At 42.2% G+C, this 25,746-nt stretch overlaps 1 protein-coding gene across 1 annotated transcript in view; it reads right to left on the bottom strand.

The window, feature by feature from the left end:
• Window positions 1-17,072, bottom strand: part of RAB5IF (RAB5 interacting factor) — a 75,312-nt gene extending 58,240 nt beyond the window's left edge. Inside the window, exon 1 of the mRNA XM_069243796.1 lies at window positions 16,856-17,072. Within this exon, the coding sequence (XP_069099897.1) occupies window positions 16,856-16,960 (105 nt within the window). The 5' untranslated portion in view covers window positions 16,961-17,072. The remainder of the gene's footprint in view (window positions 1-16,855) is intronic.
• Between the last annotated feature and the right edge of the window lie 8,674 nt (window positions 17,073-25,746).

Genomic DNA, 25,746 nt, shown 5'->3' with positions numbered 1-25,746 from the left:
CTCGAATCCAGCAACTCTGTCCAAGTGACTCCCACAGTCCAGTGACTCTTCAGTCCAAGTTTGGTGGAGGTAAGTCCTTGCCTCACCTCGCTAGACTGCATTGCTGGGAACCGCGACTTTTGCAGCTACTCCGGCCCCTGTGCACTTCCGGCGGAAATCCTTTGTGCACAGCCAAGCCTGGGTCCACGGCACTCTAAACTGCATTGCACGACTTTCTAAGTTGGTCTCCGGCGACGTGGGACTCCTTTGTGTAACTTCGCGTGAGCACCGTTTCACACATCCTCGTAGTGCCTGTTTCTGGCACTTCTCCGGGTGCTACCTGCTGCTAAGAGGGCTCCTTGTCTTGCTCGACGTCCCCTCTACCTCCTGGTCCAATTTGCGACCTCCTGGTCCCTCCTGGGCCACAGCAGCATCCAAAAACGCTAACCGCACGATTTGCAGTTAGCAAGGCTTGTTGGCGTTCTTTCGGCGGGAAAACACTTCTGCACGACTCTACAAGGCGAGAGGGATCCGTCCTCCAAAGGGGAAGTCTCTAGCCCTTTGCGTTCCTGCAGAAACCGCAGCTTCTTCTGTCCAGTAGAAGCTTCTTTGCACCCGCAGCTGGCATTTCCTGGGCATCTGCCCATCTCCGACTTGCTTGTGACTTTTGGACTTGGTCCCCTTGTTCCACAGGTACCCTAGATTGGAAATCCACAGTTGTTGCATTGTTGGTTTGTGTCTTTCCTGCATTATTCCTCTAACACGATTTCTTTGTCCTTAGGGGAACTTTAGTGCACTTTGCACTCACTTTTCAGGGTCTTGGGGAGGGTTATTTTTCTAACTCTCACTATTTTCTAATAGTCCCAGCGACCCTCTACAAGGTCACATAGGTTTGGGGTCCATTCGTGGTTCGCATTCCACTTTTGGAGTATATGGTTTGTGTTGCCCCTATCCCTATGTTTCCCCATTGCATCCTATTGTAACTATACATTGTTTGCACTGTTTTCTAAGACTATACTGCATATTTTTGCTATTGTGTATATATATATCTTGTGTATATTTCCTATCCTCTCACTGAGGGTACACTCTAAGATACTTTGGCATATTGTCATAAAAATAAAGTACCTTTATTTTTAGTATAACTGTGTATTGTGTTTTCTTATGATAGTGCATATGACACTAAGTGGTATTGTAGTAGCTTCACACGTCTCCGAGTTCAGCCTAAGCTGCTATGCTAAGCTACCATTATCTATCAGCCTAAGCTGCTAGACACCCTATACACTAATAAGGGATAACTGGGCCTGGTGCAAGGTGCATGTACCCCTTGGTACTCACTACAAGCCAGTCCAGCCTCCTACAGCGCATTCCAGAGAATCTTTTTGACTCCTCTCAGTGTGTGTATTTTGGCTCGGTCAGCAATAGAGCATAACACTTTGGCGTAGGTCGGCCGAGGGGAAGGTGTTATAAGTTGAGAGTGTATGTTTAAAAGTGAAAATATGTTTAGCAAGAAAACGAAACCATCTGCTTCTAAAAACCTGTGTGAACAGGGTGTTTTTCAAATTCCTGGATGGTGCCGGGCACCCTATGATGTATTAGCTAATGAATTTTCACATTTGGCTGGTTTATCGGAGAGTTGGGATGAATGTTTGAATGAATCAGAACCAGCAGATGTTTTGTCTTGCTTAAGAAAAGTACTGGTTGAAGGGAACGATCTTTCAGTTCTTGGCAGACTTGGTGGATACTTTTGTCTGCCTACAGAAAAAATGAATGAAAAATGTAAACAGTTTGAAAGGGTGAATGAACAGTTAGAAAAGAGGCTTGTTGATTAAAAAAAAAAAAATACTGCAACCATGTTCTCTTGTCAGAATAAATTATTGCAAGATAAGGCAGACATGTATCAAACCAACGTAGAGGAAGGATAAATCAGAAAAAAGTTAATTTAGTCATCGCTAATGCTGGTTTGGACTGGTGCCCAAATTCGTCTTGGGATACAAACATTTGGACCAGCAGTGATCTTTCAAACTCTAATGATGAGGACAGTAAAAAGGGTGGAGGGCAGGGGGACCTAGTGGAGCAGAATGTAGTCCGTGCACAGCCAATATTTAGACGAAAATTACAGCGCACACCACAAGATCCGGCAGGAGTTGCACTACATGCTCTAGAAGATTACACTCAGCAAGACGTAAATGACATTTATGGATCCCTCTAAACAGAGAGCAGGGGAGTCCCTGCTTGCTTGGGTCATGAGGCTGTTTGAAACTGGCACTTCTGGTGTGATGTTAGATATTGGGGACTCTCGCAATTTTTGTACTTTAAGTGCTGACCCAGTGATACAGGAACAGTTTCGGGGTTTCAAGGACAACACCAGACCACTTTGAAACAAATAGTTGTTGATGGATGTATTCTGAAGTACCCCACTGATTCAGAGTGGCCTCCCAATGAGAAACCCTGGTATACCTTACGAGATGCAATGCAAAGAATTAAGGATGAGGCAATGAAATCGGCCATTTTCTTGGGCAATGCACACCAATAGTTAAAGGGACCTCTTACTGTGCCAATATGAAACAAAATAAATCTGCCTTGCTCCACCTACCTATAAGGAAGTAATTATGACTTTATTAATCAATCAGGCAGGGCAGACTTTGAAAGATGTACTAGAGGCAGTCAGAGTTAGGTGAATTAGGGATAAACCGAAGAGATCTTCAAGATCTGAGGGTCGAACAGATAACAACCGAGTGTCCAGGAAAGACAATTTTACGGCGTTACTAAAAGATGGTGTCAAGAAAGAGCAGATTGATGGGATGGATACCAAAAGCTTGTGGGAGATGTGCCGAAAAAAGGGGGTTAGATCATAAGCAAGGCAGCAGAAAGGTAAACAAGCAAGATAACAAGTGTGAAACGCAGAGCCAGTTATAGTTATCAGGGGCAGGAAAAGAAAGAGAGAAACATTTTTCCTCACGAGAGGGGGAGGAAAACCTGGACAGTAACTGGTTAACTTTTGAGAACAGAGACGTGGGCAAGCCTGCTCACAAATATGAAAGCATTATATCCAGATCTCCCTTGGGCAGAAGTTGACAGGTTTAAATCAGACTCGGAAACTGACCAAGCTCAGGTACGAAGTTGGGCTCGTTGAGATAACCGACCTCATGTTGATTTAGAAATACACTGGAAACACAAAAATGTGCAAAATGTTCCAGCCTTAGTTGACACCGGGGTGGAGGTCTCTTTGATTTGTGGAAACACTAGGAAGTTTAACGGACAGCATTTCACCATCACACGATTGGGGGTGGGGGACAGACTCCCGCTGTGCAAACCACAGTATAAATGAAAATAGGGAGAACAGCAAAAAGAGAACATACTGTGCTGATTGTGCCTCTTTTGGAATGCATACGGGGAATTGACATTTTGAAAGGAATGACTTTGTATTTGGATGATGGTTGTCTTCAGTTTGGAACAAAAAGACACATTTCAGTGGCAGCCATGAGAGTGGGCAGTTTAAAAATTCCCCCCAGTGAAGGTGCCCCTGGCAACTAAAGTAATTCATTTGAAACAGTACAGCATTCCTGGAGGGCATGATGAAATAAGTGAAACCATAAAAGACATGATTGAGGCTGGTGTGTTAGCTCCAACTACTACTGAATGGAACAATCCCCTCTGGCCGGTTAAACGACCTGATGGGCGGTACAATTAATTAATTAATTACCACGAGCTGAATAAACATACACCCCGTTTAACAGCTGCGGTCCCAGACACCATCGCTTTGATTGAACAAATTCAGAAACATACAGGGACATGGTATGCCAACATCGATATTGCCAACGCATTCTATTCTATACCCTTGGTGCCAGAATGTCAAGAACAATTCTCATTTTCACATGGAGGGAGACAGTTTTGTATGTTGTCTTTGCCAATAGGGTACATACATAGTCCTACTATCTGTCACCGGCTGGTGGCAGAGCACCTGGATTAAGTATGATTTGGTTGGAAAGAGTGGTGGAACGCTTGTAGAGTAAGGGGTGACATCTTGTTTGGGGTCAAGGGCAACAAGTTTTTATGTTTACTTTGTCCTTGGGACAAGTAGGCCCAACCCTCTGCAGCACAAACCCTTTGGGTGCCTGTTTACAGAGAGTGGAACTCTCTGCAGTTGAGGTAATGTGTTTCCAAAAGATAATGCTGTTCGAACTTGTATTTATGGTTCATTATTTGAAAGTCTTCATTATTAGGGTGAGTGCTGTAAATAAATGTTTTAAGGTCACACTTCACTACCGACGTTGGTTCCAGTACAAAAAAAAAAAAACGTGTATACACATATTTGAAAAGTTTAGGCTATGAGGCTAAGTATAATGCTCCCAGAATGCTCTCTGATTAGATGCAAATGAAGTGTCATTTAGTAAAATGTGTTGATGCATGCTAGTATTTCCCAAAAATATTTCTAATGGAAAATCAGTGTAACCATTTTCAACACGATTATGGGAAGCATGAAAATAAACAAACACTGACAAAGCCAACTAATCTGACTTGTTTTTAGAAGTCTTTTAGTTTCATCAATCCGTGTCTTGTTTTGACATGGCTTTTGTAACACTTTATTGTTGTGGGAGTTACCAGGCCCTCAACATTGTAACAAACACTGGCAAAAAAAAACAAAAAGTTTTTGAACTCTAAAAGCACACGTTGCCACCAGTGGCATAAAGGCCCCGCAGCCGCCCTCCAGGGGGCCCCTTCAGCACAGCACCTGCCCTAAGTGAGTCTGGAGAGGGGGCTCCTCCATGTTCATTGCAAAGGGGCACACTCCAGTTTCGTTACGTCACTGATTGCCACTGTAGTTCCTGACACTGAACAAAACTACTTTGTGTGCCAATATGCTCCTTGTGGAAGAGCAGAATGCGATCACTCACAGTAAAGCCAGACGAAAGAGAGAGAAATAGAAGTTTAATAAAAACAAAATGTCTTTGTTAACACCAGACCTAATTAGGGACCAAGACCCACATGTAGGTAGCTTTTTGCATGTCGCAAACAGTGACTTTCGCTGTTTGCGACGTGCAAAAAGCACATTGAGATGCACAAACCCAGTTTTGCGACTCGCAATTAGGAAGGGGTGTTCCCTTCCTAATTGCGACTCGCAGTGCAATGTAGGATTGTTTTGTGACCGCGGGCGCAAACCAATCACAGTTTGCACCCATTTCAAATGGGTGCTAACACTTTCGCAAAAGGGAAGGGGTACCCATGGGACCCCTTCCCCATTGTGAATGAAACTAAAACGTGTCATTTTTCGTTTTTGTAATGCATCTCATTTTCCTTTAAGGAAAACGGGCTGCATTACAAAAAAAAAAAAAAAACTGCTTTATTGAAAAGCAGTCACAGACATGGTGGTCTGCTGTCTCCAGCAGGCCACCATCCCTGTGAGGGACGCCATTCGCAAGGGGGGGGGGGGGGGGGGGGGGGGGGCGCAAATATTGACCCACCTCATGATTATTCATGAGGTGGGCATTTGCAAAGCCCTTGCGAATCACAGATGGTGTCAGGGACACCATCCTACATTCGGATTTGAGAAATTGCAAGTCGCCCTGACTCGCAAATTGCGGGTCGCAAATCTGAACCTACCTACATGTGGCCCCAAATTCTTAAAGTCACAAAAGTGCACCCATGGTATATGTCGTACCCCTATAAAATATTTGTGAACTGTATTTTAGCATGGGTAAATACGATGTGTAGATTTACTCATGTGAAAATCTATTGAGCATTTGCAAGTTCATTTTCCCTCCAGCCACTTTCTTCCCAACCCTGGAAGAAGTTCTAATTCTGCCATTGTCAGGAGTAAATGTCCAACCTTTCTTATTATGGGAAAATATTAGAGAGAAGCTGGTGAAAATCTTTAAAACATGCAGGTTAGTAGGTTTGCAGACTCAAAGGCATTCCAGCCCTGGAACTATTGCTTACTGCGTCCTCCGGCCCCAGTATGCAGATAGGTGGCAAAATAAGGAAATTGCTACAGTAGGGATTGAAACTGCAAGTATTCAAGTCCTACTATGGTAGTAGCTCTGGCATAATCAGAGAGGCTATTATCAGAGCTCTTACATAATGAGATTGCTGCCATAATTTGTCGCCACACTACATGGCACCAAAGGGACAAGTAGATCTTTTTACAGGACAAGTAGATTTGAGAAGCAACCTGTCCCCTGGACAAGTAGATATTTTAATAAATTCCACACCCCTGAACGACCATTTCAAAATGTGAAGTTTTTAGGCATTCAGTGGAATCAGGGACAGAGGTGTTGCCGCAAGCGAAGCAAAATCTTCTTGAGTTTGCCACACCCAGCACTAAGCAGGAGACTCAGAGATTTATTGGGTTGTTTGGTTTTTGGAGACAGCACATCCATCATTTGAGTCAGAATTTGGCCCCTCTGTACAAAGTGACAAGGAAGAAACATGTGTTTGAATGGGGTGAAGAGCAGCAGTGTGCTTTTGATTTAGCAAAGGAAGCAATTCCACAGGCTTTAGACTTGTGGCCAGTGTAGGAGGGAGACATTGAGTTATATGCTACTGTTCAGGGATAATATACAAAAATTAGAGTATGTGGCAAAAACAAGGAAGGACAATGATGCCGCTGGGGTTTTGGACTAGAAATCTACCAGACTCTGGGGAGCGCTATACTCCTTTTGAAAAAACAGCTTTTGGCCCGTTATTGGGCTCTAGTGGCTACTGAGCAAATAATACTAGGTCATAATGTAATTCTGAGACCTGAAATACCCATCATGCAGTGGGTGATGAGTTCACCTAAATCTCACTGTATAGGACATGCACAAGAGGTTAGTATCATACGCTGGAAATTGTGCATAAAAGACAGGGCTCAAGTAGGACCAGTAGGCACTGCAGCCCTACATGAATAGGTGTCACAAGCCCATATACAGGATGAGGAGAGGGTGCAGGAGGTACCACGGGTAAAAGAGTCACCAGTGAGGTGGGGTGAGCCATTTGAATCCTTATCCCCTGAGGATAGGGAGCATGTATGGTTTACTGATGGTTCATCCAAATACGTGGGTACCAAAAGACATTGGAAAGGGGTCTCATAATCCAGTTACCAGAACGTTGTTGACCACCACAGGAGAAGGGAAAAGTAGCCAATATGCAGAGGTGTACACTGTATCAGGCTCTAAAGCAGGAACTGCCTGGAACATTACTGACCCTTGCAAATGTGCTACTCAGCACAATACTATGAGAACTTTGGACTTGTTAATGTTATACTATGGAGTGCCACTCCAGGTCCAGAGTGACAATGGGTCACACTTCAAAGGCAAATTGAAGCAGGACTACTGTTCTCAGCACAATATTGAGTGGATATATCATTCCTTATTATCCACAAGCCTCAGGACTGATTTAAAGAACTAATTTCTTACTGAAAGGCCAATTTGTGAAAATTATCTGCTGGAACTTTGAAAAACTGGAGAGAGCGTTTAAATGAAGCCCTCTAGATTCTGAATAACAGACCTTTAACAATGCTGAAACACCCCTGAAGCTAATGTTAACTCCAGCTTTCCAAATACAACCACCATACCCATCACGTACTGGGAAATAAAACCTGGAGCCTTATCTCCTTACAGAACCACACCCGAATCTGTAGGTCTTGACTTACAAGCTTAGAGACTGAAACAACTAGACATGGCACTTTGTGAAACAACTGTTGGAGTATAGAATCCCCCGGAGCATTGCGATTTGATTGCTCCCAGATCTGGGTTGACACTCAAAGGTGTTCAGATTTTAGGGGGAGTGATTGATGCAGGTTACCAAGGAGAAATCAAAGCTATTCTGTTGAATAGTGGAGAAGCAGATTTATTCATACAAATCGAAGACAGAATTGCCCAACTTGTCATAATTCCAGTGTATGGAGGATTGGTGAGGAAGGGGACTGCCCCAGACCTTCTTACTGTATGTGTGGAGGGAGGTTTTGGTTCAACTGACAAAAACCTTGGTTCTAAATTGTGGGTGTAATCCGCAAAAGCCCCCCAGACCCTGCAGAAATTATAGCAAAGGGCCCCAATAATGTCTGGCTTATCATGAAATCAAGAACACCCCAACCTCAACTTGATTGATTGACCACGTCGCACAACACTTTTACTGTATCTGAATGACAATATTTGAATTAAATTGGTGCAGACCGTGCTCAGCAGATCTAATTTGTGCATGGGCACCATGAGAAGTACTGTGGATATTTTGTCAACGTGTTTGATCGCCATACCAACATCAACAAGCATTTTGTTCGAAATTTTCAATGCCACTAACCTGGATAAAGATGTACAAGAACATGATGTGGAAACCCACTTCAGTCCCTATGAGTATTGCAGGGACTGTCAGGAAGCAACTGATGAGATGTGGGACAATCTCACTCAGATAACTACATACATTACTACTGGTGACGTGTGCTACTACATGTCCTGCAATTCTTGCGACATTGAAAAATACATTAAAATTGCGTTTAGAAAGGAAAACATCAACTACTCAAAACCAATTATCATCTTTGCATTAAATCAATGGCAGTCAGCTCACACCCTCTTGCACCCAAGCATTATCACCCAACAGTCGCCAGGGACAAACGTTCTTCAATGCAGCATGTATCATTCATAGATCTTCACACTACATCTTACTGCATTCAAGGAACATAAGATTCAACCCTTTGACACTAGGACAGAAGACTTACATCAGCACCCAAGGACCGTCATACGTTTTGAGCCTCCAACAATGAACTCACACCATAAGGACCTCCTTTGTCCATATATCTCTTAGCACTCAAGGGGCATGACTCCAAACTTGTCATTTATTTATGAAGTTTCACATAGCAGAGATATTGCCCGAAGTCTTTGCAGGGCTTTACAAAAGCACAATGTCACATGATCAAATGAACCAACCACAGCCATGTCAATGAAAAATACACATAACCACCATCAGTAGAATAAAATGACAGAGACAAGGTAGACGATAAATTGAATAGCAAAAACACATTTCCAAATACATTAATCATCCAGAATATCAACAATCAACCATTAGTCCCAAGCAAGGGATATGAGCAAAAGGATAGTATCTAATGATCAGAAACAGCAGAAACAGTGGAAAGCTGATGGCCATGTGAAATTGATATGGAAGCAGGGCAGGAAAACAGTGTGGGGTAGGATTGTACCATAGAAGGGGACGGACTAAAAGTGTTTTGGCTCATAAGCCTTTGGGTAGTGTTAAATATTCAAGTAACACTTCCTGAAAATGTTTGTACCACTGGGCATTTCTTTTTGACTGGAAGACATTCTAGAAGCACTGTATCAGCACCACGTAATGATCTGACCGCACCAGATTTTCACATTTAAGTTGAGTATGAAAGAATAGAAGAATGTAGAACATCATGAATAATGTAATCTGCCTTATACATATATTACTTTGGCTTCAATAAGAACTGGGATCTCTAAAGCACCAGTTTAATCTGATCACATTGTTGGGTTCCAGAGACAAACATTACCAAACAAGAAGCACTGCTTTCAGTCGAGTATGTGTGCTTCCTCAGGAATGGTGAAAGCTGTGTTGTATGCTCTGGAATCAATTACAAGCCATTGGGGAGTTAAATACCCTGGTCATTCTTTTGGTTCTAGAAAAGAAACATGCTTCAGCAAGTGGGACTGCTTCCGGTGGAACAAGGTATACTTTAGGACACTTGCTCAAAAGAGAGTTGCAACGGACTGTACAAGATTCATGAGGTTTTATGCAGTAATAGATTGCTGAAGCCTGAAGAACAAACTCAGTTGACAAATGTGCACACTTTGCCACTCAACTAATTTGCGTCTGAAGGTTCAGTCTATTACAGAAACTAACAACAGGCATCAGCCACAGTCAATGATGGCAGTTTGCAATAAAGGACACTGAGTGAATCCATCCACTATTGAACTGGTCACTGGCCAAAGATCCTCAATGCAACACTGGTCGTGTAATGTTTATCACCACACACCATCCAAAGAACCTTACTGACCTACTGCAAGAAGGAAAGGACCATCATTCCACACTTTAACATCCAAAGAACATCACCCAAGAATGCACAGATAATCACCCATAAGCTTAGAGGTCGTCAGAGTTACAAAAATCTACATGATGACCTCACTCCCCCTTTCCGCACCCAATTGTCATGCTTTATTATAGGCCCTCACGCACTTGCCAGAAAATTCTCAAGTTGTAAGCGGACCCTTGCAGTAAACTGAAGGAACTTGCAAGGATATGCCAAAACAGAATGTGGCAAGGGATCCAGATTCAATATAATAATCCCAGACACCTACCCAAACGCATTCTCTACTTTACTGGTAGAGAGCTAGTGAGCACCTTTCTGAGGGAACCAACAGTGGGTTCCCCCAAGTGTTTCTCAAGCCCGGATGAGGTATACCAACCAAGACTACAAATCCCAGAAACCGGGTGGGTGTGTGAGGCCATCCCATATATTTTTTTATAAATACCCGCCAGGTCCTGCTTACAGAACTTGAGACTTCAGAAATCATCCGAGATTGGGTCACTATCCACACTGTAGGAGTGCTTCTCTCATATGAGAACCTATAGAAGGGGCACTTTTGTTTTTTGTGTTTCATGATTCGGTAAGGGAGAGTGCAAACGTGTGCCCCTATAGTTACTCTCTACTTAACACAGCCCTTCATTGGACTGGTATTCTCCCACACACAACAGCACTTGACTATTGCCACCCACACACTTCTCCACAGAAGAAGGGTAACTTACAGACTTCTGCACAAAACAATCAGCTCACATACGTCTCCGCCCACGACAGCAGACATTGAGTTGCCTTAATCACTATTATTGCATTTCTGTAACTGACCACACCTCATCTCAAAAATGTCAATCTCCCCTTTAAAATTCATACCTCTACACCCTTACAATATCTTCTCTCATACAACTTATCTAATACTAGCGCCACCCATTTGACTGATTTCACAAATCACTTCCTTCTAAAGACCCTAACCAACTCCTAATAATTTAATTTACCACACAGAAACTGAAGTAAATGCACGGAATGGATGCCTAAGAGCAGAAGACTAATCCCAAACAACACTGAAAAAACGCCAACCTTTGGTTCTGGAGCAGCACGTTACCAGGCGTAAACCGCTTAGACACCTCACCCAGGGCAGCAGACTCTATATAAATGCAATTACAATATGATTTAAAAAAATTAAAAAAAAAAAAAAAAAAAGCTTTCCCTGCTCACAATAATAGTAATACCTTTTTAATAGGTATTAATTTTGTATTTCCGCATATACTAGCATTTAGGAGAATCCACTTGTTGTCACTAAACAATGTGTAACATTCATATAAATCAAACATGCACTGACATTTTAAAGACAAAAAGACATAATCATGTCAACTTTTTGTACAAACCGTTAACAAACCCTGACTAGTGTCCTAATTAATTGGCTCTGTATGTTCGTACATAGCTTATGGACACCAATGAAGTTAGTCTGTAGATGCTGTGCTTCTTCTATCAGAGATGCATAATCTTATAATTAATTCCAATAATATGTACACAGTTTCAAGGGCTTTTGTGATTTATATAATTGGGTTTGAAGTCTCTATTAAAATCATGATTATCCACTTGTGTCATCCAGTTCAAGAAAATAGTGATTTATGGATAATGTAGTCCAGTGAACACATGCCTTCTGAAGTGGGCTTATTTGGTGTACATTTGAATTTTTTATGGCTTACGGCTAGGGCCGTGAGCTTTCGGTGTTCACATCAGCTGGAGTAGTTTTAATCCAATTTAGCATCTCCTGTTCTTGGGTCCGAGAATCTAGAGATTGGGTAATGTAGTCTGGTGAGTTCATGCTATTGGTATGATTGTTTCAGCGATGCACATTCACACAGGAATAAAACACTCAGTTATGGGCTCTGCTCATTTATTCTACATAGCCAATATACCATAATATAAAGTTCACAACTGTGGTGATTTCTAGTTTTCAATCACTGTTACACACTCCTGCAGCTAGGTCTGAGGAAACCAGAAAATTTTGGGTGATGTAGTCTGGTTTGTTCCTACTACTGTGTATATACAGGGAGTGCAGAATTATTAGGCAAATGAGTATTTTGACCACATCATCCTCTTTATGCATGTTGTCTTACTCCAAGCTGTATAGGCTCGAAAGCCTACTACCAATTAAGCATATTAGGTGATGTGCATCTCTGTAATGAGAAGGGGTGTGGTCTAATGACATCAACACCCTATATCAGGTGTGCATAATTATTAGGCAACTTCCTTTCCTTTGGCAAAATGGGTCAAAAGAAGGACTTGACAGGCTCAGAAAAGTCAAAAATAGTGAGATATCTTGCAGAGGGATGCAGCACTCTTAAAATTGCAAAGCTTCTGAAGCGTGATCATCGAACAATCAAGCGTTTCATTCAAAATAGTCAACGGGGTCGCAAGAAGCGTGTGGAAAAACCAAGGCGCAAAATAACTGCCCATGAACTGAGAAAAGTCAAGCGTGCAGCTGCCACGATGCCACTTGCCACCAGTTTGGCCATATTTCAGAGCTGCAACATCACTGGAGTGCCCAAAAGCACAAGGTGTGCAATACTCAGAGACATGGCCAAGGTAAGAAAGGCTGAAAGACGACCACCACTGAACAAGACACACAAGCTGAAACGTCAAGACTGGGCCAAGAAATATCTCAAGACTGATTTTTCTAAGGTTTTATGGACTGATGAAATGAGAGTGAGTCTTGATGGGCCAGATGGATGGGCCCGTGGCTGGATTGGTAAAGGGCAGAGAGCTCCAGTCCGACTCAGACGCCAGCAAGGTGGAGGTGGAGTACTGGTTTGGGCTGGTATCATCAAAGATGAGCTTGTGGGGCCTTTTCGGGTTGAGGATGGAGTCAAGCTCAACTCCCAGTCCTACTGCCAGTTCCTGGAAGACACCTTCTTCAAGCAGTGGTACAGGAAGAAGTCTGCATCCTTCAAGAAAAACATGATTTTCATGCAGGACAATGCTCCATCACACGCGTCCAAGTACTCCACAGCGTGGCTGGCAAGAAAGGGTATAAAAGAAGGAAATCTAATGACATGGCCTCCTTGTTCACCTGATCTGAACCCCATTGAGAACCTGTGGTCCATCATCAAATGTGAGATTTACAAGGAGGGAAAACAGTACACCTCTCTGAACAGTGTCTGGGAGGCTGTGGTTGCTGCTGCACGCAATGTTGATGGTGAACAGATCAAAACACTGACAGAATCCATGGATGGCAGGCTTTTGAGTGTCCTTGCAAAGAAAGGTGGCTATATTGGTCACTGATTTGTTTTTGTTTTTGAATGTCAGAAATGTATATTTGTGAATGTTGAGATGTTATATTGGTTTCACTGGTAATAATTAATAATTGAAATGGGTATATATTTTTTTTTGTTAAGTTGCCTAATAATTATGCACAGTAATAGTCACCTGCACACACACATATCCCCCTAACATAGCTAAAACTAAAAACAAACTAAAAACTACTTCCAAAAATATTCAGCTTTGATATTAATGAGTTTTTTGGGTTCATTGAGAACATGGTTGTTGTTCAATAATAAAATTAATCCTCAAAAATACAACTTGCCTAATAATTCTGCACTCCCTGTATGTTGCACTGGTACACATACAGTAACTAATTACTTGGTTATCGCAGTTGCTGCTCGTTTATTTTTTGTGTCCCAGGGAAGGGTTTTAAGTGGGTCAAGTCTCTGAGTCTCAAACCCAGTAGTAATTAAACATGAACATTTGAACAGGACTCTACGGGGTCCCATATTCAACTTTCATGTCAAAAACTCAATCAATTCCTGAACAATTGTAAAAAACGTTAAGGTAATTCAGATCAGTGATTTAGTTCCCGTCTATATTTTGCATTTTATTTAACCTTGCATTCCCTAAAAGCAGTACTTTAAACAGGAAGGTACTGAGTACCTGCATTTCTTAGCATTGCTGTAATACATTTATTGGGAGAGCACAGGTACTTCTCATGAGCAGTCACTTTAAATAGTGTATACCTGCACTTCTATATTTCCATGTAAAGAACTGCTGTGAGTGTTAGCTGTTTTTCTGATATCGTCTTTCTGAATGTTTTTTGTTTAGCCTACTACTCTTGTAAAGTGCATACTTTCAAATGAGTCTCCTCTGGTGTTTCTGATGAGTTTAAAAAAAATCTGGTGAGGAGGCTGAAGGCAGCGCGAGCTTCCCCCAGTGCCTGCAAGTGCGTCTACAAGGTGTTCAGAATACATGGTCATTCAATATGTGACCTCTGCAGAACGCACAGAGCAATAGTCACGAATTACAGTTGCAATAGTGATTTTTGTGAAAACGCGTGAATGAGGTACACAGTTGTCAAAATACGGACAAGGCAAAAGTGAAAGAAAATAGAGTTCTTACAGGTGAGCAGGCGGGATACAGTGTTTGGAGGGTGGTGAAGTGAAATAGACTAGAGGAAGTACATTCACTAAAGAGTTAGAAGAAGGTGTATATGATGTGGAGAGGAAAAGGGGCATAAAACTCAACAAAGTGAACATAACAGGAGTGAGAGGCTATGAAGACCACTACCACAGGCCTCAGTAATATTTAATTCACAGTCTCACAATTTCAGAATTGAAACATTAGTAATTTACAACAATATCATTGTTGTTACTCATCTACCTTAAACAACACCACCAATAGCCCTTGCTGGATGCAATAACAGAAAGCATAGAGTGGAACCCAAATACCAGTCAGGTGGCACACTATGGGAATAAGAGAAATGTAATTTACGCGTTTAAGCCACACCCTTATTTATGCAGGTCACGCTCATTTTACGAGATCCCCACACACACAAAAAAAAAAAAAAAAAAAAACACACACCTTTATCATCCCACTAAAGCCCTGCCCAAAGAATTGTATGTGGCATGCAAACAGCACGAAATTTGTAATTTAAGGATGTTCAGTATATAACGGGCGATTCCTTAGCTTCGGGTCTAAACCACTGCGATTCGGTTTTCTATTTTAGGAATCTTGCTAGTTGCTTAGTCTCAAATCGCACTTTCATAATTTCATCTGGCACTGCAATGGTAATTATGTATGGTTGTTGATCTCAGAAAATGTATTAAGACAATTTTCTGCGATTCAAACTTTCAGGATCATTAATGCTTCAAAATGCAGTAGGTAAGGAATCATACCCACTTATGGAAAATATGTTTTTTAAAACATTTCAAGAAATTTAAAGTTCAGAGTGGCTATTTTACACGTAATGTTGTACCATTGGTGCAGTTCTGCATCTACCATGATAGATATATATGCTGTATGATTCTTTTTCTGATTTCGTTATGTGTACCCAATGTATACCTTGTTGCAGTTGCAAATGATGATATAAACTACATTTCGAACACTAAACGTACTGAATGTGTGCTGTTTAATCCTTACGTTGTTGCAACTGATTTCCGAACACTCAATGGTCACATTACAGAATAAGCAGTTGCCATTTTACGGTGTCCAGCCCTCAACAATAATCCTATACGGTTGTTGTAGTTCCTTGTTGGATCTCACAGGCCTTTTGTTAATCCTACGCGCAAATTTGTGTCCGTTTAGTGAGGGGTCAATGTTGTTTAGCATTTGCCTGTTCTTACAGATGATCCCCTTTAATAAGATTAGTGTGGATGTTGAACGTGATAACAGAAACGAGTTTATCATTATGTTTCTTTTGCTTAGACTGAAGAAGACATTCCAGTGGATGATTTTCAATTACAACCTTCTGGGTTGTTCCGTTGCTGTCATTTCTCAAGTAATGCTTTTGCGTTGATAAACGAATTCTTTTTTCCCCCCCAGTTTCTTTTCAAACCTAAAAATGAATTATAAGGAAGGCTATCCCAAAAGGTTCCTCTGATAAAAGATCGAATACTACAGAAAATAGTTTTTGTCAGTATTATTACTAAAAATGGCCTCTGTCGCAAATGTGTTGATGTTAGGGTGAAAGCTGCTTGTTGAATCCGAATATGATTCGATTTCAGAGAAGTTGATGAAACGTCTCATGCTTCTTCCTTGGTTTTGTACTTGTACCCCTGTGTGGTCTGCTACAAGTAAAAATCCTTCAGATAAAAAGACCTCAGAATGAAAAACTGAGTGACACCATATAAGTGAACTGGGATCATAAGAAGTACCACATAGGATCAACGGAGCTGTTCAATGCTGCCAACTTAATAAAAAGAAATAAATCTGCGCCCCTCTCACGTTTTTATCCATCACACCGCTAAATGCCTCATTTCATTAGATTATAACTGCACCTCGGTGGTCATAGCGCAAGACATGGATACACTTCCTGTATAGGATCAAAACAAAAAACAACACATCACATTTCCAATCACACACTCTACCCAGTATAGCATGTTACCCATTAAGGCAAACAATTCAGCGGTTCACGCTGAGACAGTAACACTATCTAAACGCTGTAATACAGTACACTCCCAACCCCCTTCGAGGTTCATTAACATTTCACGTTGCAGTCATTCAGCACCCTTCAAAACCCAAGCATTTCTATTCTCCTTTCATCACTTAAAGTTCAAAAAGGCTGTTGCTCGTACAACGTCTCACCCCCTGGGTATTTAGTCAAGGACTGTCATTTTCTTTTCATATTAGAGGATCAACTTTCCTGTTCAGCCCTGCAGATCTGCCTACCCCACTGGACAGCAGGGTCATCACTAAGAGCACAATCCCATCATTCCCATGAACGGCCCCACTCCGCGACCCAAAACAAAGAAACTTTGAAATGTTGCCATGTCTACCTCCACGCCCCACCATGATCTCTACGGGCTGTCTGTACTTTGCTTTTTGCCCTACCACCTCCTTTATCCCCACACACAGCAGCACCTTGTCCTCCCAGGCGGCGTCGGTCCTTAGTGCCTTAGTCCAAGGAGACAACTTGGCACCACCGTTGGCCACGGCCTGCTCCTCTTTCCGCTTGGCGCTGTTCATCCTAAACCGATGCAGGGCCCGGCTTAAGTGAGAGAGTGGGCTACGGGGTCATTTGAGCCACGGCTCACGCACAGCTCAGCGTAAACCTGGCGGCCTAGCAAGGAAAGGGAAAGGGGACTATCAAAACAATGGACAGAGTTGAGAGACTAAAAGGGACTACTAGTACGTTTTATGCGACACCGTTGATAGAGCGGCCATATTGAAAAGTATATCTCCTTGCCATGTTGACACTAAAAAGCATTCATTCTACAAACACATTAAATAGTTTGTGAGATATCTAAATTGCAAAAAATATTCGATCCTTATATTTGTTTTAATAGACTTTTAAATATATTCATAAATAGTTATTAGTACATTATTTTTAATTAAAGTATCAAACTTTTTTTCTATTACGCTTCCATACAACAGCTTTCTTAAAACTCGTGTTTTAGCAGTTTGGCATCCTTGTCGCACCTCCTTCCCAGAATTCGTCGAAATGAACCGTGAAATGTCACTACAGCGTGAAGCATATCGATCAATCTGAGAAAAGAGTTGCATTATTAGTAGGGTGACCAGATTTTGAGGAGCAAAAACAAGGACAAGTCAGACATGAAAGAAGGACTAAAGACTTCACTCTCACTTTTAAATATGGCCTGTCCCGTTTTTTTTCCGCGTAGCTTTGTGAATGTGTGCCTACACGTATGTGTGTGTGTGTATGTATATATATATATATATATATATATATACACACACAACACACACGCACACATTTACAAGACTCCATATATAAAATTTGCTATGGCTTGACCTCCCACCCTGCACCCACAACCCGCCCTCACCCACCTCTCTCTGCTCCCCACTCTGTCTCAGCTGGGAGCAGACAGGGGACTGTGTTGCCTTACAGTAACAGATAAATTACTTTAACTATTTCTTACTTTACTTATGCTTTCCTACATGATTTGACCTTTGTCCCAAAAACTGGGACATTTATTTAATTATCTGACTTTTGTCCCAAAAACCGTGACATTTGTTTAAAATTCAGATTTTCCTAGCTTTAGTGAAGGAAAGTCTAGATTTTATTAAAGACACGGAGGTGAGTATTATCCCACCGCTTTTCTTAATCCTCCCATTTCTATTTCAGTGCTGCGTCCCCTGCTCCACTCGCTGCTTCATGAGGTTGTTCGTCCTTCCATCAAGTTTGATCCTCAAGAAGTCCCTGCTTCTGTCACTCTTCATGAAGATCGGCCTCTCTCTTCCTGTCGCTTTGTGGACCGGCCGAATTCGGTTTCCCCTTCAGCTCTGGACATTGCGAAATACTTTTTTACTTTATTGATGGATTTTTCCATTATATTGATTATTATTCCATTGTTTCGCTTCCCTTGACATGCTCTCGCAAGAAAAGAGGGCTTGCTGCTCACAGTTAAGACACTTATTGAGGTTGTGAGCATGCCATTGGTCATTCCTTTGTGACTTCACATGTGACATATTATTTTGTTGATTCATGGGATATGTAGTTCGTATTGTAGTGTTTTTTCTTGGCTGCTGTTGATATTACTAGCACCTCTCTAGTTCTGCATTAATTGTTCGAAACGGAAGCCAGCGTGGCTCTTTACAGTCTGTGCACACTGCTGCAGTGCATACCTGCTCGCTATGCCAGGTTTCCAGGTGCTGTTCAGAGAGCCTGGGATCAAAGAAAAAATAAAAGATTCCCTTGGCTAGGGTCAAAGCCCTGGGTCTGGCTTTTTTTGATCGCGAGGCTGTGGAGGAGACACCGCGCCCCACTGTCGCTCTCTGTGCTCCGATTAATTCTTGTCGCCTCCTGCCAAAAAAAGCCCTGGGAGGGTGGGGGTTGAAGTAGGGCCCACAGTGAACATAGCTGGTAAGTTTTCAGATTGCTAATGTGTGACCTTTTCCATTATTGGGTTTGCTTATGTGTGACATTTTAAGGCCATATGTGTGACACCGCGTGACACTTTATCGTGAGTTGTATAAAGCAGCTATACCCATGAAATAAGGTAAATACTGGAAAACTCTTGCTTTGCACATTAAAATGCTTTAAAAATCACCTTAAAACAGCCCAAAAAACAAAGCGATCTTCCGTGGAAAGCAAAAACAGACTGAAGATTTTAGTAGGACACCATTTCATTCACAGAGCAAGTACCCCAAAGACTATCTTTCATTAGACACAATGGAACATTGTCAGACTCCACCACAAGGAAGTTCTAAAACATATTCTGAAAAATGTTACGATTTTTCTGGGCACAGTGTTAAAAATGCTGAGTCATAATGTTTTAAATTACCATTTATGGAAAATGTACATGTATTATTGACAGATACAAAATTCATTTATTCGGATTCCTTTGTTTCCAAGTTGGCTATAGAATGCTATGAATATTGGTTGAAGTTGATTGACTAAAAAGTGTGTGGGGAACAAAAAAGTGGCAAATAAGGGGAAAGGAAGCTTTGTTCAGAACATGCCAGATACCTGTTCAAATGGCGACCTACCTCATGAGTATTAATGAAGTAGGTCATTTGCAACCCCACTGAGAATCTCTAAATGTGTCTGAGACAGACTTGTACATTTTGTTTTGGAGTCTCTAACAGCATTTCACAATTAATTACAATTAGAGATTCGCAAAATGAAATCGCCATACATTTGGCCCAAAGTATTGTAAACTTACATTTTTCATAAAAAGGTAAAACATAATAAAGTGACACTGTACCTTCTTCAGTAGTCTGAAAATATGTTCATTGTTATTTGCCACATTTAGATGGTGTTTTGCTTTTGGATACAACAATGCTAAAAGTTTACACAGGTAGTTGTCTTCTTAATAAAAATTATGTTTACAGGACCTGCATTTTTCAAAAACTAAACAAAACAGTTTGCAATGTTTGAAATTCTGTTTTTCTATATTTGTGTGTGCATGTATTTTTTGTTCATGTGGCATGATGGTAAAGTGGCAATCCATGACATGAAATAGCTGACAATTCTATGTCAGGACCGGAGGCTCAGATTATGCTTCTCTTTCTAAGCTTCATTCCAAAACAGCAGCCAATAGGAGAAGATATTATAGAATCAAAACATATCCCAGAGTTCAAAGGATAACACGTCATGACCATAGAGATAACAGTATATGAACATCCGAGGCAACAGAACTTCCTCTTTCTTTGCTGCTTCCGCAGCCAGTTAAGTGCCTCTGCATATATCGTTACTGTTACTGACTTTGTGCATACTGTATTTATTTGTGTAGCCCTGTATATTTTTCGGGCGCTAGCGCTGCCGCGGGGTGTGATTTTACTTGTGGAGCGGGAGCTGGTTAGGAGGCATCGCCGTTACTTCCTTCAGCCCCTCGGGGCTCGGCAGACAGCCTCATAAACGCGGACTCGTGCGTGTTTACTCACACACTAACGTGCGCGCTCTTCTCTACCGCCCGTTTCGAATCCGGATTGTAGATCGGAATGGTGCGATTTGAAGGAGCGAGTCAGCGTGTTCATTCCTGACAGGATTCTTCAGCGCTCTGCCTCAACTGGGCCATAAATATTTAAAATTGCTCCCTGACGCCTTGAGACCTCGTGATTGGCTCAAGGTTGAAAAAATTTGCGTAGGCTTTGCCTAGAGTGCTGCTCCCTCCACACTTTATATCTTAATTACTTAACCTGCTGGGGTTTGCACTCCCCCTAACTGTAGTCTTTGGCTACATTTGAATTTACACGCCTTGGGACATGTTTATCATTACCATCATGGCTCATTCTTACTCCTACGAAGAGAAGGAATATTTTGGGAGTGAATCCCCATCCTTTGAGGAAAACCTGGTTGGTGCCTTGGATAATAGCGTCCAGCTCTCAGTAAAGAAGACGTTAGCAAAGGCTCTTGGCCCTTTTACGCACCACTTTGAGAGCTTTGCGCGCTGTAAAGGATGGCTTCCGCCCATTAAGCCTTATGAGGAACCCCAAATGAGCCAACCCTCTACATCTAAAGGTAAATCAAAGGCCAAAAGATGGGTACACTCAGAAATCTTTGACAGACTGTCCGCCTCCATTCAAAATGAGCATGGATATAGCTCCTCTCAACAGCATGACGCTTATGGGACAGATCAGTCTTCTGACCATTCTGCCTCCAAATTCTTGTCTGACTCTGAGTCAGAGGTGGCTCCCGGTGACCTCCCCGGGCCAAGCAAACAGAGAAAGACAGACAAATCTAACAGCCCAACTTCTAAAACCCCTCGGGTGTTGACCTTTAATCCAGAGGATATTATCCACCCCCGCTCCTCAAGCTGGACTCCGCTTCCGGAAGTGGCATTGTACCTCCAAAAGCACATCAGGGCAGGTTTCGACAAGGAGGTGAGAGCAAGGTTATGGTGTCCATAATAAATATAGCAAAACATGTCACCATAATTTTCTTTTGATTGATAAACATCCTCACTTTCAAATACAGTAAAATACTGCAATTCTGTCATCATAGAATCAACTGTTTTCACATCCGGAAACAACTCCGGGTATTATTACATAATTCATAGAAAGTTTAAACACATATGGTATTTGAATGACCTTAGTCGGGCCGTATATGTCAAATGTGACTTTATCACAAACAATCCCATCAGAAATTGGTATAGCGGAAATGTTAATGAAAGACAAGTCTCTGCGGACCTTGGGTTTTAGGACCTCATCCACCAGCTCAACCGTTGATCGTTCAGGAAGGTAATGACCATGGATCAGTAGAAAGAAAGTAATAACAAAGCCAATCGAAAGGAGGAAAGCTAATATAGTCAAGGAAAGCCACAGATAGTTTATGGAAAAATAAAGTAATTTGTTTTAAGGTAGTTTATCAACTTACGTGTTGTTGGCAGTTCGGGTGTAGAAGAGGCAAATGAGTCAGAAAATGTGCCATTAATGTCAGCAAAGTATCCAAAAGCAGTTTGTGCAAAAACTGGAGCAGTATTTGAAGGAGGAGGTAGGGGTCTCCTGCGGTGGTTCACTGTAAATGATGCTATCCGTTTGTGTAAAAGTCAAGTCAAATCGATCAGCGATTTCCGTGTTGTAATACATGTTAGTGGAACTAATGTAGGATCATTTTCCACCCTCCCTAAGCTCGGAGAGGTGTCAGAGTTGCTGCTTAAAACTTGTATAAAACCGACATCTTGACCAGTAGGGAGAGGGATTCGAGACTACTGGTTGTTCCTCATGGTCTGCTGTGCAGGATCGTCCACATGGTGTAACTTGACAGTGTCTATGGAGACAAAGCGGATTGCTTTAGAACCAGGCAGAAGTGGTAGAATGACAGTTCTGGTACCATGTATTCCCAGGACTGGGGCTGGTGCACAATAGGAAGGACCAAACTCCTTTTCACAGGAACTTTTTCACATACTAGATCCCCAACCTTTGGAATCCAACCGGTAGATGTTATTGGTACATCCTTAATTCCTACGGAGGCAGTACTGGCAGAAGCGTTGTCGTCATGGAACTGTTGTAATTCCTGCAAGACAGTGGCACCTTCATTTATGTCAAAAGGTGTTTCTGCCGCCTCAACACCAGTACCATCAAGATCTAGAACATGCATTTGAGTTCCAAACAGGCACTCATATGAAGTACGACCCCCCAGGGACCTTCTAGGCAGATTATTAATTGTTCTCCGGACTCCATACAGGTGATTGAGCCATCTACGACCTGTACCTAATACTCTGACTGTTAAGGATTGCTTTAAATCTTGGTTTCATCGCTCCACAACACTATTTCCCTCGGGATGAAATGGAGATGAGTAATGGAGTTGGACCCCTTACGAAGCCATGGCAAAAGCAGGGTCTTGGTCCGAGTGGAAAGTGGAGCTGCATACGTGCCGGTAAAGACTTGCAAATCTTTAATAACAGTCCGAGCGCCAGCCAAGCGTTTTGGTCACACCCATAGAAATCTGGAGCAGGAGTCAACAGCGACTAAGATGTATTTGTATGCACTGTCCGGTGTTAGGGTACCACAATGGTGCAAGTACACACATTGTAATGGTTTGTTAGAAATTAGGAGGGGTGTCTGTGGTAGGCGTTTGACAGTAGACCCCTTAATTTGTTGGCAGATATCACAACAAAGGGCATACTGCTTGGTCTGTTTGCATAGACCTGGCCACCAATAATGAGCCTGCAATAATGATATTGTAGCTGCCACACCAGCATGGGCAGAGGCAACCCCCTCATGTCCTGCTTTGATCAACTCTGGTCTTAGGTCTTTATTGGGAATTACTCAAACTCACACACCTGGTATTTTTACTTCTGCATCTAAGAAGACTCCCATTCGGTAGGAATAGTTAGCAGGAAATGCTTTCGGTAAAGGTGTGCCTTCAGCTGTGGCTTTCACGGCAGCCCATATGTTATCGTCCACTTTCATTCCAGAACGAGTTACTACAGCAACAGAAGCTGTAGCTACTGCTGATTTGGCTGCTTCATCAGCCAGCATATTCCCACAAATGTGTATTCCAATGCACTGGTGTCCAAGTGTATGTACAACATGGACATTTGTGGCGTTTCCTTCAGATCCGCTACTTTCCCCCACAGAAGTCTGTGTTTGATGGTGTTACCTTTGGAATCACTGAACCCATTCCGGCGCCAGTAATGCAGATAATCATTGAAGGACTGGACACAAAAGTACGAATCACAGACAATCAGTGTTAGCTGTGCAGAATCCGTATGTTCCTGTGTCATCAACAGAGCCTTTAGCTCTGCCAGTTGTGCAGTGCAATCCCCTAAGGTTTGCATGAAAGTATGTTGTGGATAGAACTTACTGCCCTCCATATAGCCGCATACGACTGTGCAAGCAGCGGAGTATTGATGCTTTGTGCCTATTGCAGGTTGGGGTGAGCCATCGGTGTACATGGCTCTTTGGTACTGATCAATATGCAACGTATTTTCTGGAACTGGGTATTCTAGTTCATACTGTAAAAATTCTTGTGTTTGTAATTTTGGGTCAAAAATATAGTCAACATCAATGGCTGTCAGAGACGTTACCCATTGGATCCAACGTGGATGTAATGCTGTAGCATTTGGAATGCTGGTTTTTGTAACAGCCTCAAGGGCTGGGATTGGAGACACAACAATAATGCATTTCCCCTGGGGTAGAGGTCTTTCTTTAAAGACAGCCATCTGAACAGCAGTGAGAATTTTCTCAGTGGGAACAAAAGTTGTTCTGCTGTCGAATATAGATGTGATTTGTATGACATTGGGACTGTCTCACCTTCATTGAGTGTTACACAGGTGAAACCAATGGCACCAGCAATTACTCTGATGACCAGATTTTTTTTATTGTCCCTTGCGTGTAAGTGTTGTGCTGCAAGCATGTCTTGTTGCAATGCTCTGAGAATGCATGTATGTTCGACGTATTAAGTCATATAAGGGTTTTATGTGTGATGCGTGATCTGGAATATAAGTTCTGCCAAAATGTAGGAAACCCAATGAGGACTGGAGTTTTATAATGGTATTTGGAGGTTGTAACTGTGTGCATTTTTCCAAAAATAGTGGCGCTAGGCTCTTTCCTTCACTTGATAATTCGTATCCCAGAAACAGGACGCTAAGGAAGGCTATTTTTGCTTTTTTTAAGTTGAATTTATAGCTGAATTCGGCAACTCCCACAACAATGCGGGCTACCCGTCTCAGGTGATAGAAATCTTATACATAGGACAATGCCTCAGGGTCAATGTCGTGTAATATTGAAGTTACACGAGCTGTAACTTCAATATTGGACTGTTCTTATGCCCCTGTGGTAAACGACAGAATGTTTTTAGGGAGCCTAGTGCGCTGAAAAATGTTATGTCTCTACTCCTAGGCGCTATATTTTGGCAGAATAAACCATTTGAAATATTCAATGTTGTTTTGTATTTTTTGCGCAATATGTTGTTCATAAGTGCTGAGCGCATATGACTATTTAAGTGTCTGTAATCTAAAACTATTCTGTATGAATGGTCCGGTTTAGATACAGGGATTAGAGGATTATTCATTGGTGAGACAGAGTTTGATTTCACCCTGGTACTCTAGTTGTGTGACGATTTCCCTCACTGGTGCTTTAGCATCATGTTTTATTGGGTACTTGAGTTGAGGTTGGGGTTGATTCTTAATTGGAATTACGTGATGGGGGAATCTTTATCCCATCCTACGTGGTTGCGATATTACGCGGGTGCCTGCACCAATGCCCAATCAATGGCATAGGACTCTGCGAGCTCATCCGGAACAAGAGGCGAGAAATAAGGTTTGATAACCTCTTCCCCATATGGGGAGGTGCAGACAAATTCAGGTGGCCAATCCCTTTCAGCCAGAAGAATATCATATATGTTTACGACGCGGTACCAAAAGATTGCGTCGATTGTGCGTTCAATGTCTCCTTCTAACTGTAACGTTACTTTGTACACCCTGTCAGGCGTGGAGACACTTATGTCTGCAGTTTCCACTTGTAAGAACTCATCAGTTGCTATCACCTCCAGATGCTCTTGAAGATTCCGGTGAACTCCTGTGACCTCTGCTGCGCTGTCTAGCAGAGCTAGCGCCCACGTCTTGTTCTTCAATAGAGCCCTCTTCTTGAGTGGCATGACGAATCGCAACTGCTGCCACGTTTTTCTTTTTAAGTTGTGTTTTGTGTTGGGGAAGTTTCTCTTCTTTTTAACGGAAACTTCTGTAGAGCGTTGTGATTCCTGTCTCGATTTCACGTACTCAGTGCTTCGCTCTGACAGCCCACGTCTCACTGTGCTTTTCCAGTGAGTCCTGAAAGAAACGGGATTGGCGTGTATCAGTATATTGATATCTGTCAGGCGTCTTAATATTATCTCTATTTCTGAG

The sequence above is a fragment of the Pleurodeles waltl genome, chromosome 7, assembly GCF_031143425.1.
Source record: "Pleurodeles waltl isolate 20211129_DDA chromosome 7, aPleWal1.hap1.20221129, whole genome shotgun sequence".
Lineage (NCBI taxonomy): Eukaryota > Metazoa > Chordata > Amphibia > Caudata > Salamandridae > Pleurodeles > Pleurodeles waltl.
The sequence above is the reverse complement of the archived record's forward strand: the minus strand, read 5'-3'. Positions and strand labels throughout refer to the sequence as shown.